At 46.4% G+C, this 15863-nt stretch overlaps 1 protein-coding gene across 10 annotated transcripts in view; it reads left to right on the plus strand.

Moving 5' to 3' along the window:
- Positions 1-15863, plus strand: part of TJP1 (tight junction protein 1) — a 102628-nt gene that overhangs the window by 64777 nt on the left and 21988 nt on the right. For all 10 annotated transcript variants that reach the window (XM_055002555.1, XM_055002557.1, XM_055002560.1 and 7 more), the window contains exons 8-18: positions 341-485; positions 6699-6841; positions 8510-8615; positions 9661-9811; positions 10691-10799; positions 11383-11602; positions 11921-12105; positions 12191-12286; positions 12773-12855; positions 13726-13936; positions 14726-14826. In XM_055002555.1, coding sequence (XP_054858530.1) covers positions 341-485; positions 6699-6841; positions 8510-8615; positions 9661-9811; positions 10691-10799; positions 11383-11602; positions 11921-12105; positions 12191-12286; positions 12773-12855; positions 13726-13936; positions 14726-14826 — 1550 coding nt within the window. The remainder of the gene's footprint in view (positions 1-340; positions 486-6698; positions 6842-8509; positions 8616-9660; positions 9812-10690; positions 10800-11382; positions 11603-11920; positions 12106-12190; positions 12287-12772; positions 12856-13725; positions 13937-14725; positions 14827-15863) is intronic.

Raw genomic sequence — 15863 nt, forward strand, 5'->3', positions numbered from 1 at the left:
TGGGGCAAGGATTCAAACTTGGCCAAGTGTACTGGGTAAGGCGCACATCGTTCAGGCTGGATTATCAGAGCGGGAGAAGGGGCGGGCTTCTGAGCTGATTAACAAATCGGTCATTGGAATTTACTCAAGAATCTCAGTGGTTTCCCTCAAAAAAAAAGAAAGAAAGAACGCACAAGCAGTTGGTTTTGAAGCGAAACGGCACTTAATTTGCTTCAGTCTTATTTGTAAAACACGCATCATAGGAAGACTTTCCAGCTAAAGCTTGTATCCATTTTGAGTAGGTCACGCCATCATTTTTTAATTATAACCATCTCATGGGAAAACGACTTTTATTTAACAGACATTTCAGAAATTCAGTCGCTGGCATCCGATCATTCCAACCGATCCCATGACAGGCCCCGCCGCAGTCGTTCACGATCTCCTGACCAGAGGTCGGAGCCTTCAGACCATTCCAGACATTCTCCACAGCAGCCCAGCAATGGCAGGTGATGGTCGCCGTGTACTGTTTTAAACCGACTTACGAATGTGGCAGCCGACTGGCTTGGGGCGTATGCAGGCGCATGGCACCACAGCTCGAAGGACTTGGTTGCATGATGCTGCGATTGACTGGGAGGGCATGGTAGCGCAGATACCAGTCATGTTCGCTGTCGGCATCCTCTTGGATTTGCTGCGCTCGGGTTGTTGCCAGTGTGGTCTAGGCCCTGGTGAAGAAGCATTTGTATGTGCTCAGCCTGTACTTGCCTTGCCCCCCCCCCCCAGATGGTAACCCCTTCCTCACTACATTTTCCCAGCTTCCCCTTCCTTGGCAAAGTACTCTCCCCCCCCCCCGGGCGCAGCCATGGAGATCCCTAATAGGGGCAGGGGGGACGTGGTTAAGATTTGTGGACTCAGGGACTGAGGATTTCTGGATCCGACCTGCTGTCCACCCCGGGATTTAATGGAGATAAGGGCTTCAGGAAGATTCTGCATTCTGATAAACTAATATTGTGCCAGAGAAGATGTCAACTTTCTGTCCAGAGCAAAAAAGTAAGGCATGGTTAATGAGCCTGGAACAAAATACAGTACTGGACGTTGCAGTGTGGCCCTAACATCATATTTGGAAATAGAGGGGTTTGAACCAGTCTTATGGCGTCTCAGTAGTGGGGGGCAGATTTCAGATCTTTTGTGTAGTACTACTTCAGGGTTGCTTACTTCACATATAGGTGCCTGCTTTTTGTGCTTGGTTTAAGTTTTGCTTTTCTCAGATGCTGCTCCTGACGAATAGAGAGCCGCGTGTTTTGTAAGAGCTCTTTCAACTTGCTAAGTGATTGCAGTTGTGTTCATCAGTGTCAGGATTTGTCCCCTTTAAGAGCTGCGAGCTAATATCTGTGCAGAGCGCTGTTCCCTTCCTCCCCGTTTTGCAGGAACCTGCAACCCTGTGCTTGTGGATGTGGCTTGCATGTTCTGATACTGCACGTGGCTGGAGCCATAAACCACTTGCGCGTAAAGCATGCGTTGTATGTATAAAGGAAAAAATGAGAACAATTTTATGGCGTTTGGGGTCCAGCGGAGACCTTAGTTGGCCCAAGCAGCTCCTGAAACTCGCCTAATAGCTGCTGAGAGTTGTCCTTTATGGGCGAGTGACCCAGCCTGGGATCCTGAGCTGCTGTATGGTAAGCACCAGTTCATGCATGACCAATGGGAGTCCAGCATGAGAGCAAGAGCGCTTTTGTCCCCGTGCTTTTTCAAGCTGGATTGATGGCGTTTGCTAAATCTATAAAACAAAATCAAACTTCGCTTTGGGCAGTTTGCACTAGGGATTGTCTCTTCCATGTTCTTGGAGGGCACTCCTCTCCATTGAGTGGTCCGTGCTCCAGAGCTGTAATGTGCCACGTTAATGGACCACGTCACGTATGATCAAATTCAATAATAGAGAGAATCTTTATTAGCATCATAGTTAGAGAGTATACGGATTACGTTCAGAATTGCATTTTGTATACAACTTAACATCTCAAGGTTCAGTTGTGATTTCACCCTTTTCTTTATGAGTGGAACTGTTTTGTCAGTCGTCTAACTACTTAAAAGATTTGGAAAGTCCACCAGGGGTGGGATAAAATTGATTGGGCAGCCAGTCAGCCACCCCTGGCTTAAACTGTGGCAGTTACAGTTGGTGTGAGCCCAGCATGAGAAGTGGAACTCTTCCTGAATATTAAGCTCAAGTGAGAGACAGTGCGTGTGTTTGGAGGGCAGGGGGCTTTCTGGTTACTTATAAGCAGATTCAGCTAGAGAAGTCAGGGTGATGTTCAGATGACAGCTGGATAATTTGGTATATTGTGTTCCTTGGGTTCATTGCATACGACCAGTTGCCTTTTCTCCTTAGATGTTGACTTGAAGCTGCTGTGTTGCTCAGTGTCAAAGTGATGGGTGCCCTTGTGTCCCAGATCATTGAGATCTGCCTAGACTTGAGCCAGGCATGTGGGAGCGACCAACCTGCAGCTGGCATTGTTTGCTCGGAAGGAAGTGGCAAAGGCCCAGATCACTGATGGAAGAAGCTGTTGGGGCCGTGAGGGTGAAGCAGCGGTATAAAAGCGTGACAATGTGTAGCCAGCGGTCAGGATACTGGAGACTTGCCCCAAAGCAAGAGGTGCAGGGGAAAGCAGACGGTGGTTGAGTTTCACAGGATGTTATGTGAATCCAGAGGCAATCAGGCAAAGTCCAGGAGAGACTAGGTGGAGCTGCCATAAAAAATTCCAACCTGGGCTTAGTTCAGTTCACACCTTGACTTGAAGAGGAACTCTGCAAACCAAGGCTTGGAGTTTGAGGTATCTCGATCGGTCCCAGGCGACACATGCTGAGACCTAGTCAGGTGATGCCTAAAGCTGGAGATCGCAGCCCAGACAGCACAGGCTCCGGATCCTCTCTGTCTTCTGTATAGCATGAGGTGCCTTCTGCAAGCCCAGCCCCATGTGAGCCCCACCTGAACGAGCCATACTGGTTTGTGGGCATGCTGGATAGGAAGGGCTCTCTGGCACTACTGGTGGTCAAGGCGTGTGCGTTGAGGAGCATTAACCATCAGCAGATAACAGGCTTCCAAGACTTTTTGAGTGGATTGCAAGTTACGTAGATGTGTCTGCATGTATTTTCACTTTTAGCAAGACTAGTTTTTAGCCAAAGTGCTGACAGTGAGACTCTTTGCCTCCTTGTCTCCTGCATTGGACTGAAGGGCTTGACCGACACAGATGCCTTTTTGTGAGGTCTGCCCATGGCAGGCTTCTCTCAGGGGCTGTATCAGAAATAATATTTTCTAGTTCCACTTCGGGACTAGATGGATCCTGGTGTTAGTTCAGTGAAGTTCCGTCGCTTGGCTGGCAAAACCATTTGGAGTCAGGCTTGTCTTTCCATACAAATCACATCTCCAAAGGTTGACCTCGAGATCCAGGAAGTCGTCAGTGTGGCTTCCTGCCCATTTCATGCATAATGAAAGACACTGAAAGTGTTCAGTGGACAGGGCTCAGACGGCAATTCATATTTTTATGATGGGGAATGCACGCGGCGGATTAAAAGAGTGTGCTTTTGATTGGCAGAAAGGAAATTTGTTGAGAAATGAGCTGCCACTGGTGAAGCGGACATGGAGCTGACTTCATTTTATTTGTGACTGAAGGTTATTTTAAAATGCTGCAGTGTGAGGCATCCTTAAAAGAGAGAGAGGGGAGAAAAAGCCCCATCCTGACACAGCACAGATGTTAGATGTAAAAGCAATACTGCCAGAACACATAACACAGCGAAATAACACCTTTGATGACTCATGGGAAACGCAGCTGTAATTTTTAACAGCATTCTGTCACCTATAAACAATGACAGAAGTTAAGACATTTCCTGTATCTTCTTTATTAAACAGTGAATGCTTACTAGAAAGTTGAGAGATTGGGGTGGGGGGAGTGGTGCCTCTTTTATATTTGTCTCCAAACTCTGAAGCTTAATTTGCAACCCCTCCAAAAAGCTTTGGCCATTCTTCCTGCATTCTTCCTTCCCTTGTTCAATGCTACAGGGGGCAGGGGGGGTTGGCCAAAGTCTGCCATCGTGACCGCAGTGCAAGAAGCCACAACAGTTCTCTGCAGTGCTGGCATATACAGTCAAACAGACTGCCGGTCCAGAGACGGGAGCATCTGAGAAGCAAGTGCTAAATCGGACGCTTCTTCCCTGACGACTTTCACCATTTTGAGTCGGGCCAGCTGATGTGAGGGTTTGCAGCTGCCTTGTCTGTCTTAGGATGCTGAGTGAGCTCACCTGAATTTTCACATCCTTCTTGAACCTTGAGCAATCTGCAATGGGGTTTAGCATTTGGGAGGCCTTCCAGCGAGCAGCCCAGATGCAGGACAGCAGGGTGGCTTCCGTGACAGACTTTGCAGTTGGCCCACTGTGTGCTTCGGACTGAGCTGTCGTTGACTTCGCCTGACCTGGAAACTTTTTTTCTCGTCCTGCCCTGTCCTTTGCGGAAGAGCTGTGGCGGTTGTCGTCCAGGTGTCTGCATGCAAGTGGTTCTCCAGAAGCACTTGGCTTCTGAGGGGCTCTTGTGACAGTGACAGATTGAAAGGCGTGAAAGCTAGTGGACTGTGAAGTTGTGACTTACAAATGTCACCCACTCCTAATGCTGTCAAATAATTACAAGGCATAAAAAAATTAGGAGAGATTTCGGTTCACTTTCGGAAGGCAGAACTTTGTGCGCAAGTATTTTAAGAACTGCTCGGCATGCAGGGTTCCCCAGTTTCAGTCCCTGGAATCTCCAGTTAAAATCTCTTTGGGTGTTGGGAAACAGCCTTTCTCTGTCCAAGTCCCTAGAGAGCCCCTTGCAGAAAATATCGAACAGCCGTGAGGCTAAATCTGGCCGCTTGAGGAATGCAGTCTGTCCTGGTTCAGGAGTCTTCAATCTCTCAACCCTCAGACCCAGTTTCTTAACCCCAATCTGTAATGCCTGGCCCCCTTTTTGAATTCTTCTACCGTAGATTAGCTATCTGTGTTTGTTTTTTCTTTGGTCACCAGGTATAAAGGAGAGCAGGACTCGCATGCCTTTGACAGATGCGTAGAAGAGGTAGTTTTGTCAGGTGCAACATGTAATAATGGGATGAGGAATACTGCTCTTTGCTAAAATTCCCTTTTCAACATTATTAAAAGCAAAGCTGCTCACCCCCTCAGCTGCACACCATTTTGATTTGTCTCCAAAACAAAAAGTTTAGGGATATGTCACCACACATTCCATCCAGCTTATTTAACAATGTGAAATACTTCGGTCCCTCCCCGCAACTATTGTCTTGGCTCTTGTATGCTGCCTTGAAACCTTCTTAAAATATATCACTTTTGGTAAAAAATAAAAATCCCCATCATAGGCTGAAGAGGTCCAGTCTTTTAAAGTGTGTGTGTGTGTGTGTGTTTTAACAATCTGCTTCAAGCCTGTTTTGTGAATATCACTTCTGAAAGCTTTTATGGCTTGTTTGATGACTGGCAATTCTTATTGCATTGTGTAATCCGCCTTGAGTCTCAGTGAGAAATGTGGACTAAAAATGGCATGAATAAATAAAAAATTTTTTTTTTTACTTTGAGAGCTTCCTTAAGTAGGTCTTCAGAAACCCAGCATAGAAATTTCCCAAGGATTGTGTTTCTTCTAACAAAACGTGGTCAACTGAAGCTCTCGACCAAAATGCGTCATGTCCACTCTTAGCCTTTTGACGCACATCTATTCCGTTTCCAGCCACTTTGCTGTGTTGTGCTTACCAGGCAGCGGAAGCCGCAACTCCACGTTTATCATACACGCTGGCTGCTTCTGAGCAGCTTTGCCAATATTGAAGCCGTGGTGCCCTCTGGCTGCAGAAAATGGATTTGGTGTGAAGAGAACGTTGTGCCGTTTCCCAGCGTGTTTGGCAGTAATGCGGGGTGGGGGAGTGGAGCAATTATAAAGTTCTCCTAAGCCATATTTAGTCTGCTTTATAAGCCCTTGGTTATACCAGCGGCTCATATTAGCATTGCTTGAGAGGGCTGAGTTCTAAAAAGGATTCATTTTGTTCCTCCTGGTTGAGAAAGAGCAGCTGGCCCCAGGGAGGCCCAGGGAGTCAGGATTTGAACTTGTCTCTTGTCAAATACTGCCCGGGCTTGGAGGGTGTTTGGGACCTGGGTTTCGGAGAGATGGTTGTGTCTCTTTCAGGTCTGTCCTGTGGTTTTCATAACTAGATTTGAATACATCTCTGTTTCATGTTTGGAAAAGTTGCATGGGAGGGGGCAAAAGTTGCATGCGGGACAGGAAAGAAATTGCTTTTTGGGGTCCTCTGCTAGGCCCAAGCAGCTAAAATATTTGGGCTGGTGGGAGGAAATGGAGCTGAGTGGATGGAGTCAAACATCCTGTGCAAAACCAATTTGCAGGCCCCTCGAAGCTCTGGCAGCGGCTCTTCACTCCATTACTGTAGGGCCTGTAGACTAAGAAACTCCACTCATCGCAGTTTACTTCTCCACTGACCCCCTCGGGCTTCAGCCTTCCAGAATGGCCGGCCCTCGGCCTCTCGCTCCAGCCAGCATCCCCCCCCTCTCTCTTTTTAGCGTAAGAAAATCTAGAGCATGTCCCCGGCCATTCCGTTTGTGCCCGAAAGAATATTTTGATTCCAGATACCTTTGATAGAATTATTCTTACAACTTTATACGGAGTTTGTGGGCGTTTGTTTTTCTGACTTTAGTCTCCGGAGCAGAGACGACGAGAGAATAGCAAAGCCAGGAGCGGTCTCTGCGCCTGTGAAGAACACGGAGGACGTCCCCCTTTCAAAATCCGTAGAAGAATCGGTGGTGGAAAGAAACGAGAAACAAACCCCGCCACTTCCAGGTCGGTGTGCCCCCCCCCCAAGTGTACAAAGTAACATAGGGGGTGCCTTCCATGCATCTGTAATAACACACTATTGTTGGGATTCAGCTGCTCTGGCATTGCCCGTGCCACTTTGTGGGTGCATGCAGCAGCTGTTCTTCAGATTACCAAACCATCCCAAACTGGAGACTCGTGCGAAGGGAGAGAGAGGCTGCCTTTTCCCCATTGTGCAGATGCGTGTGACCCTTCAACTGTGGTTCTTCCAGATCTGTCAATCCTGATACACACACATGTTCTTCTGCCTGGCCCCTGTGAAATGCTGGCTAAGTTCTGTTGGCCTTAAGCGCAGAAGTGGCCTTCCCAGGCACATTGGGTGCTATGTTAAGTATGGGTTTGGTAGGGATTGGGAGTGACTGGCTTGCCACAGAGAGTAAGTCTCCCTTCTCGTGGACCTGATTCATCAGGCTTGGCCGATTCACTGCCAGTTGTAAGTGGTCTCCATCCACTTCGGGGAGGAAGTTGTCCTGCAGCATGATGTAACACACACTTGTGTGTTGGGATGCAGAGCTCCTTTGCTTCAGAGCTGCTCCTCGTTCTGCCTGTATCCTTGTGGGTTTGCACATCTGACGATGGTGTGCAACAATTCACGCATCTGGCGATGTGGGCTTTGGGGCCTGCCACCACATTTGAAATTCATTATGGTGGAGTTAGATCAAAATGGGTAGTCTGTCTGTAGCAGTGGAAAAGAGCAAGAGTCCAGTAGCACCTGTAAGACTAACAAAATTCGTGGTAGGGTGTGAGCTTTCGTCAGCCACAGCTCTCTTCTTCAGATTATGATGGAGTGGTTAGAGACTAGGAAGACCCGTATTCAGATCCCCCCTTGGTTTATGAAGCTCATGGGTGGGGGGGGGGAGTGTTACCCTTGAACCTTTCACCCTGTCACCGGTTTCATAGGGTGGTTGTAAAGATAAAATGGGGCGGGGGCAGCCCTGTATGCCATCCTGAACTTAGAGGGAGAGCAAGATACAAATCTAGAAAGAAGGAAAGAAACTCTTAGTGTTCCAGGTGCTGCTAGTCTCTTGCAAGGCCCCGAAAGACCACAGGGCACGTGTACATATTCTACCTGGTGCCCTGGTCTCTCTACAAGGCCTCACTTCAGTCTTTCTTCTGATACAGGACACAATGGTGGACCGGGAATGCTCCTTACAGGACAGGGGTGAGGTGAGGGGGAAGAATAAGCTAAAGATATTAGAGCCAGGGCTTTTTTTCAGTGGGAACATGGTGGAACGGAGTTCTGGCACCTCTTAAAAAAGGTCACATGGCCGGTGGCCCCACCCCCTGATCTCCAGACAGAGGGGAGTTGAGATTGCCCTCTGGAGGGCAAGCTAAACTTCCCTTTGTCTGGCGATCAGGGGGCAGGGCTACCGGCCATGTGATTTAAACTTTAAAAAACTCCCCCCTTGTTCCAGCTGACCCGAAGTGCAGTCCTGACTGAGTTCCACCACCTCTTTCCCCAGAAAAAAATCCCTGACTAGAGCCCTAAATAAATGAAGCATGCTGTTGAGTGAACTTTTTCAAAGGACGGGCCAAAGCACTCCTGCATTTGTGTTCCATTTGTTAAAAAGTGCGCTTTATTCCATCAGGTCTTCATCTTTGTGTGTGTGTGTGTGTGTGTTTGTTTCTGAACAGAGCCAAAGCCAGTCTATGCTCAGCCAGGGCAGCCGGATGTGGATTTACCGGTTAGTCCGTCCGACGGCCCTCTGCCCAACTCGACCCACGAGGATGGAATGCTTCGGTAATGGAACCGCTGCTTGTGCTGCTGAAGTCCCTGTGCCCATAATCAGATAAGCCCAGGCAGCCTTGCTCATCTCTCCAGCCCCACTGCGCTTCGGTAGCTGGGCAGGAACTGGCCTGAGGAGCCTGGCTCTGCAACTTGTACTGCTCACAGAAGCACTGAGCCGCCTGACGTTCACCTGCCTTGCTAGAAGCACCCTTACGTTTTAGATTAGTTACCCGCTTGTGCATGTTCTCCAGCTGCCATAATTTCCAGGAAGCTCTGCCGCTTTGAGCAGGACCCTCCCGTGCTAAGTAGCGGTGTCACAACAAGGGCAAAGGGCAAATTTATTTATTTTTTTTTACTTATATCTCACCCTCCCCACGAATGGGCTCAGGGTGGCTTGTAAAGGGAGGCAAATGTTACCCCCAAGTTTCAAAAGAGTGTAGGAGAAATGTCCTTTCTTCCCCACACTGTGATAGCTCCCAGTTTACCCCAGTATGACGCCATAAGGAGGCAGTTCAAGAGGAAAAAGCATGACGTGGGGTGCTTGGTTTTTACACCCAGGTGATTGTGGTCAGACAGAAATAGGCACAAAGCAGTCATCAAAATACGTGATCCTTGCGTTAATATAGCTATGGAGTGTTTCAGTGTCTCTGAGCTGTTTGGACTGAGAGTTTCAGGCTTACTGAAAATTTATGCGCTATGATGTGTAAAAGGCTTATAGAGGGAAAGGGAGCTTTTTTCCAGTAAACTTGGCTTCCACCAAATGAGCCTCTCTCCCGGTCTCCTCTATGTCTGTAGGGGGTATTGACCATCTACCCCCCATATATGAGCGACCACACACGGCTAAGCCGCACCTCCACCTCCGTCAGGTGTTATATGGTTTTTATACGGTGAGCAGGTGTTTTATTAGAAAGCTGTGTTAATTGTGGTTTTATCTTGTATATTTTATCTTCTGTTGTGAAGTAACCCGCCCTGAGCCCGCTTGCGGGGAGGGTGGGATATAAATATAATAAATAATAATAATAATGTGTGGTTTTAAAAACATTTCATAATCTTTCAGGCCAAGCATGAAGCTTGTAAAATTCAAAAAGGGGGACAGCGTTGGCTTGCGGCTGGCTGGCGGCAATGACGTTGGAATATTCGTAGCTGGCGTCCTCGAGGATAGCCCTGCTGCTAAAGAAGGCTTGGAAGAAGGCGATCAGATTCTCAGGGTAGGCTGGAGTCTTAAAAATAGGATGTTGATCGTATGGGCCTTTTTGGGTGCAAACATGCTGCAGATGCACAGAGGGAGCACAGCACACTACTCCACTTGCTTGGCCTAAAGGTCGCACGCTGTGTATTGATTGATTGATTCAGCTTTTATACTGCTTCTCTTCCGTTAAAATCTCAAAGCGGTTCACAACAATTACAACAGTTAAAAATGGTTCAAAAATCTAATATTCAATAAAATCAACAATAAAACAGCCTGATACAATAATTAAAAACCACTCTAGTCCCGACCCCAGCCTACAAAACCCTGCAAATAACATAAAAATGCAGTAGAAAAGAGCAAGAGTCCAGAAGCACCTATAAGAATAACAAAATTTGTGGTAGGATACGAGCTTTTGTGAGTCATAGCTCGCTTCTTCTGGTAACTTCATATCGCCATAAAAAATGCAGGTAGATAAAAATGCACAGGTCCTGCTGAGCATGAGTGCCTTCCAACAGGAGGGTGCCACAATTGTGACAGTTTTAAAATAATGATGTTGCCTGTAAACCCTGATATTAGTCAAGAGAACTAAATGGAACCTCTGAGTTCATGGTGGCAGCAGGATACCTCCGTTTTCATGCGCTGCTTCCAGAATTGGTTAGTTGGCTACAGATGGGAGGACTAGGTGAACATCTACTTTTGGTCCCATGTGGTGATTCCTCTCATTCTTATGAGAACCTGTACTGGACAGTCATAAAACCATACTCATGAGTCGATCAGTGCTCAGATGAAAGAAGTGCTTTTATTACTGTGTAAAAGTAGCACCATGCAAATATAGAAAATGTACAGTTGGAGTGCAGTGATTTTTTTTTTAAAAAAAAGCTTCTTGCTTTTGCACTAGGTAAATAATGTCGATTTCACAAATATCATCCGTGAGGAAGCCGTGCTCTTTTTGCTTGATCTCCCTAAAGGGGAAGAGGTAACAATTCTGGCACAGAAGAAAAAGGATGGTAAGTAATTTGCTCAACGCCAGGGCAAGAACTCCTCTCTAGAATCTCAGGGAAAGACAGGAAATGGCCTTTGCGAGTCTCGTTTAGCAGGCGGAAGCCTTTCTTAGCCAGGTAACTGAATTCAAAGACAGCAAAATATTATCACTGGACTTGGTTGAAACAAAGTGTTGAGCTTTAGTCAGCTTCCACAAAGGCAGTATTCAACAATGAAAGAGAGACCTCTCCGCTGTCTGCCTCACAGAGGCCTGCAAAATATTTATCTGTAATGCCTGGCTAATGTAAGGTTCAGCCTTGCTGGCTTGTTTCCTATGGCTAAATTGGGCTTGCTCCTTTGCAAAACATCTGGCGGAACATGGAAGAAGTTTAGCTTCTCAATTTAACACTGAAGTAATTCCCACTGGCTTTTAAGCAATGGGGCTTTGGGGTAGCATCGTACAAGTAACAGATCCTGTTTAACATAACACACATGGAGAGTTTGTCATGTGGCACTTGCAGGTTTTAAATTCAGTCACGATTTTTGTAAACTTTAGGAAGCATTGTAATGGAGTTTTATATCCCACCCCCCCCGCCCCCTTTATTGCAGTTTATCGGCGCATTGTGGAATCGGATGTAGGAGATTCTTTCTATATTAGAACTCATTTTGAATATGAAAAAGAATCGCCCTACGGACTTAGCTTCAACAAGGGAGAGGTGTTCCGAGTGGTGGATACGTTATACAATGGCAAGCTTGGATCCTGGTTGGCTATTCGGATAGGAAAGAATCACAAAGAGGTGGAAAGAGGCATCATACCCAATAAAAACAGGTATCCTTTCAGGAAAAAACATGGTATTATTTTTCAGGCTAAAGTCTTATACATTTGCGTTGTGCTAAACGCCTTGGGTAAAAACTCTCTGCAAATTAGAACAGTTAAATGTAGGAATTCACTACAGGATCTTAATTCTTTTAAAATCTGAGGAATAAACACCTTTAATCACTGAAATTTCTAGCTGTGAAATTTAAGCTCTTTTACGCTGAGACTCTAGGGAGGGGCGATAAAATTGTTTTAATCCTAGTGGAGGGATACAACACACACATTCTCCCAGTTCCCATGTTTGCTGCCATTCCTGTCCTTCTTCCACAGAGCTGAGCAGCTAGCAAGTGTGCAGTACACACTTCCAAAGACCGCTGGAGGGGACCGTGCTGATTTCTGGAGGTTCAGAGGCCTGCGCAGTTCAAAGAGAAACCTTCGAAAAAGCAGAGAGGATCTTTCTGCTCAACCGGTGCAAACCAAGTTCCCTGCCTATGAGAGAGTTGTCCTTCGAGAAGGTGGGTGTTTTGCTTCAGAGAAGATTGAAGACATGGAGAACTGACTCCTGGGAGATTCATGGGTGTGCGCTCCTTTTTATTCTAGCTGGATTTCTCAGGCCTGTAACCATCTTTGGACCAATTGCGGACGTTGCACGTGAGAAGCTGGCGAGAGAAGAACCCGATATCTACCAGATTGCAAGTAAGCATTCTCTTTACTCTTGGTCCCCTTTCAAAGTAACACCCCCCCACCCCTGCCCCAACGCAACAATGTCAGAGCATTTAGTGGAATTGTTGAGAGATAATCAAAGTGCCCATGTGAGTGATAGATACTTCCTGTGCATATTGAAGCACCTCTAAGGAAATGTCCACGGAAACAGCCAAAGAAGTGACCGAGCGCATGAAGCTGCATTATATCGAATGCGAGACTATAGTTCCATCTTGTCCCATGCGATCTAATTTGAAGCAAGCTCCCTACTGAGTCCTCTGCCAGCCCGCTTTGACCTCATAGCCTTTAACTGAAGGGGCACTTTCCCGCAAGGCATTGGTTTTGGAGAGGGCTGCCCAAAATCTTGTAAAAGCTCTTGTGATGCTGAAGAAATAAGATGCCTTGTTACTCGGGGGTGGGAGGGAAGAGTGTTGGGCGTAACTGACTAGTGGGCGATGCTGACGGCTTTCTCTTCAACAGAAAGCGAACCAAGGGATGCGGGGACAGACCAGCGTAGTTCTGGCATTATTCGTCTTCATACGATAAAACAGATAATTGACCGAGTAAGTGATTCAGTGCTCAAACCGCTTTCACACACTCCGTAGCAACAAGCAGTGGGCAATACCGATGCCCGCCGGTTTCCCTATGTGGCACCGAAAAGGCCAGCATTGGGTGGGTGCGACATTCATGATTGATCGTGACCGGCTAGAAAACTGGGCTAAAAATAACAAAACTAATTTCAACGGAGGGAAATGTAAAGTGCGGCATTTAGGTAGGAAAAATCGAAAGCATAATTATAGGATGGGGGAGACTTCTCTTGGCAGTTGTACGTGTGAAAAGGATCTAGGAGGTCTTGGTAGATCATACACTGAACATGTCAGCAGTGCGATGCTGTGGCTAAGAAGGCAAATGCAATTTTGGGCTGTATCAACAGGAGTATAGTTGTTTAGATCCTGCATCGTGGTGGTATCACGTTACTCTGCTCTGGTTAGACCTCACTTGTATTTAGTTTTGGGCACCACAGTTTAAGAAGGATGTGGACAAGCTGGAACATGTCCAAAGGAGGGCAATAAAGTTGGTGAGGGGTTTGGAGACCCAAGTCCTATGAGGAAAGGTTGAAGGAGCTGGGTACGTTTAGCCTGGAGAAACTGTTTTTAATGGAGCGGTTACAGCCGGCAAGATTCTACACACAAAAATAAAATTCAAAAGATCCACTCCCCAAACCACATATTCTCATATTCAGCGTGCTAGTGGCCACAGTAACTCAAACAACAGTCATGATGTATTATATTGGCCGACAGGTGAGGCGCACCTCTAAGAGACTTTTGCGTCTTCGTACAGTAGTTTCGTTGGGACTGCCTGCTGGATTCCGTCACTTCCTGAATAACGGCTGTGCTTATATACGGCTCTTCCTTGTGCTGCTCTCTCTGCAGGACAAACACGCCTTGTTGGATGTCACTCCAAATGCAGTGGACCGGTTGAATTACGCACAGTGGTATCCCATCGTGGTGTTCCTGAACCCAGATTCCAAGCAGGGCGTCAAGACCATGCGAATGAGGCTATGTCCCGAATCCCGGAAAAGTGCCAGAAAACTATACGAGAGGGCCCACAAGCTGCGGAAAAACAACCATCACCTCTTCACAGGTGAGCACGCGGAAGGAACCATTGAAGAAGAGGAATCGAAAGACATTTCCTGTAGAAAGTAGCACGTTCTGTGAATTTATTCTTGGAGACAGTGGACAGCCTGCCAATAGGGTGGTCTTTCCATCGCTTCGTGTTGGTGTAAACTCGTCTAAGAGAGTTTACACCAGTTTAAGCAGTCACGGTTTTTAAAAACTTCTTGGAGAAAAAAGGGTGGGAGGAAAACGTATCCAGGTTTCTTCCTTCCTTCTTTTTACACGAACTTGCACACTTGAATCCCTGATGTTTATCACTACCTAAATTTTTTTTAAAAAACACTCCGTAAAAGTTATCAATAACTCTAGCAGATTTCTGTATTTAATGCACCTCGCGTGAATTTTAAAATTGCATAAGAGCCTGGTACCCAAATGGGTTCTTACATTTCACAGTAGCACCAGCCATACAAAATTATAAATGATCGTGGATTCCGTAGGGATTGTAGGCAGAATCCATGGGATTTTTCAGTACTGGCACCCTGTGAAAATACAGGATAAATGAAGTCAACTGTGGAAAGAGCTTAAATCGCCAATATGTCAGGACCTCAGAATAAGATGCCATTTTGATACAGTTGTGCTGTCAGACTAAAGTTGTGATATTGCTTTGCTCTCTCTATGAAAAGGCAAACGTTTCTAATGAAGATATTAGTAGAGTCAAACGTATAAATGTCCTAGAATTTGCAATGCCACGTTGAATTCAGCAGTAGTTCTGAGTTCAGCAAAAACACTCTCCTCTTCTTTGGTTGTTTTGTTTCAGCAACTATTAACTTGAATTCATTGAATGATGGCTGGTACGGTGCCCTCAAGGACGCAGTTCAGCAACAACAGAATCAGTTAGTGTGGGTTTCGGAAGGAAAGGTATGGAATCTTAATTTCCACTATTGCTGTTGAAAGCATTTGTAGCCTACTCCCCCCGCCCCCCGAAGCTTGAGACAGTTTCCATGAAATATGCAAACACAGGGAAAAAATGATAGAATCATTTTTAAAATCAAAACTCGTTCTATAGAAATCTTTGCTTATCCATTGAATGAATGGCCTTTAAGCTATCAGTCGGGTGTGGATCAGAAAGCCTCTGTGGAGTTGCCTTTTTCTTGCTGCCTTTTGAATTTGTTACTGTTGCGCACGCACATGTAGACAGCGAGGAATTATGTGCCTCCTTTCGTTGTTTAATGCACATTTAGCAGAACAGTAAGATGAGGCCAGGCAGTGGTGGAGAAGATTCCTCGATGGCTCTAATCTTTGTTAGCTTGTTTTTCCCATCCGTTATTCTGGACTTAACCCCAGGAGGGTCGTAATTCTGACTTTCCCCTCTGACATGTGATTTCTTGTCACATGCTTGCAGCTCAATGTGTCCCAGGTCTGTAAAGGCCAAAGACCACTGCGTTAAACCAGTCACAAAGCCTCATGAAGGCTGTCTGAAACATCACCACTGACTTCCCTCCTGGAGGGAGAATAAATATGGTGCAGCCCTTGCCTCACCTAGAACAGCCCTAGGAATAACAAGGGCAGATGTAACCTCTGTAAAAGAGGGTGTGGAGAGCAGACACTTATGGGAAGTACACAGTTGGTGCTTGGACTCATACAGAGAGGCGGTTTTCTTTCTTCCTTGGATAGAAGCAGTTCTCCCTTTCTGTCAGAGTTACTATTGGAACAGAGTGCGATACCTAAAAATGGGCGATTTGTCTGGAATAAAATTCTGAACCACTTTCCGAATGGATACATGTGGTTGGAGATTATGTAAAAATCTGCAGGGTGGGGAGGATCGAGGTTTCCGTCCTTGGTTGAGATACGTATGATTGAATTTCCGAACCGGAAAGTGGCAGGTGTAATCTTGCAGGCTCCTGCAACTCACCGTTGTTACAAATGGACAGTCTGATTGGATGATGTCTTCCCAC

Source organism: Eublepharis macularius, chromosome 18 (assembly GCF_028583425.1).
Source record: "Eublepharis macularius isolate TG4126 chromosome 18, MPM_Emac_v1.0, whole genome shotgun sequence".
In the NCBI taxonomy this organism is placed as follows: domain Eukaryota; kingdom Metazoa; phylum Chordata; class Lepidosauria; order Squamata; family Eublepharidae; genus Eublepharis; species Eublepharis macularius.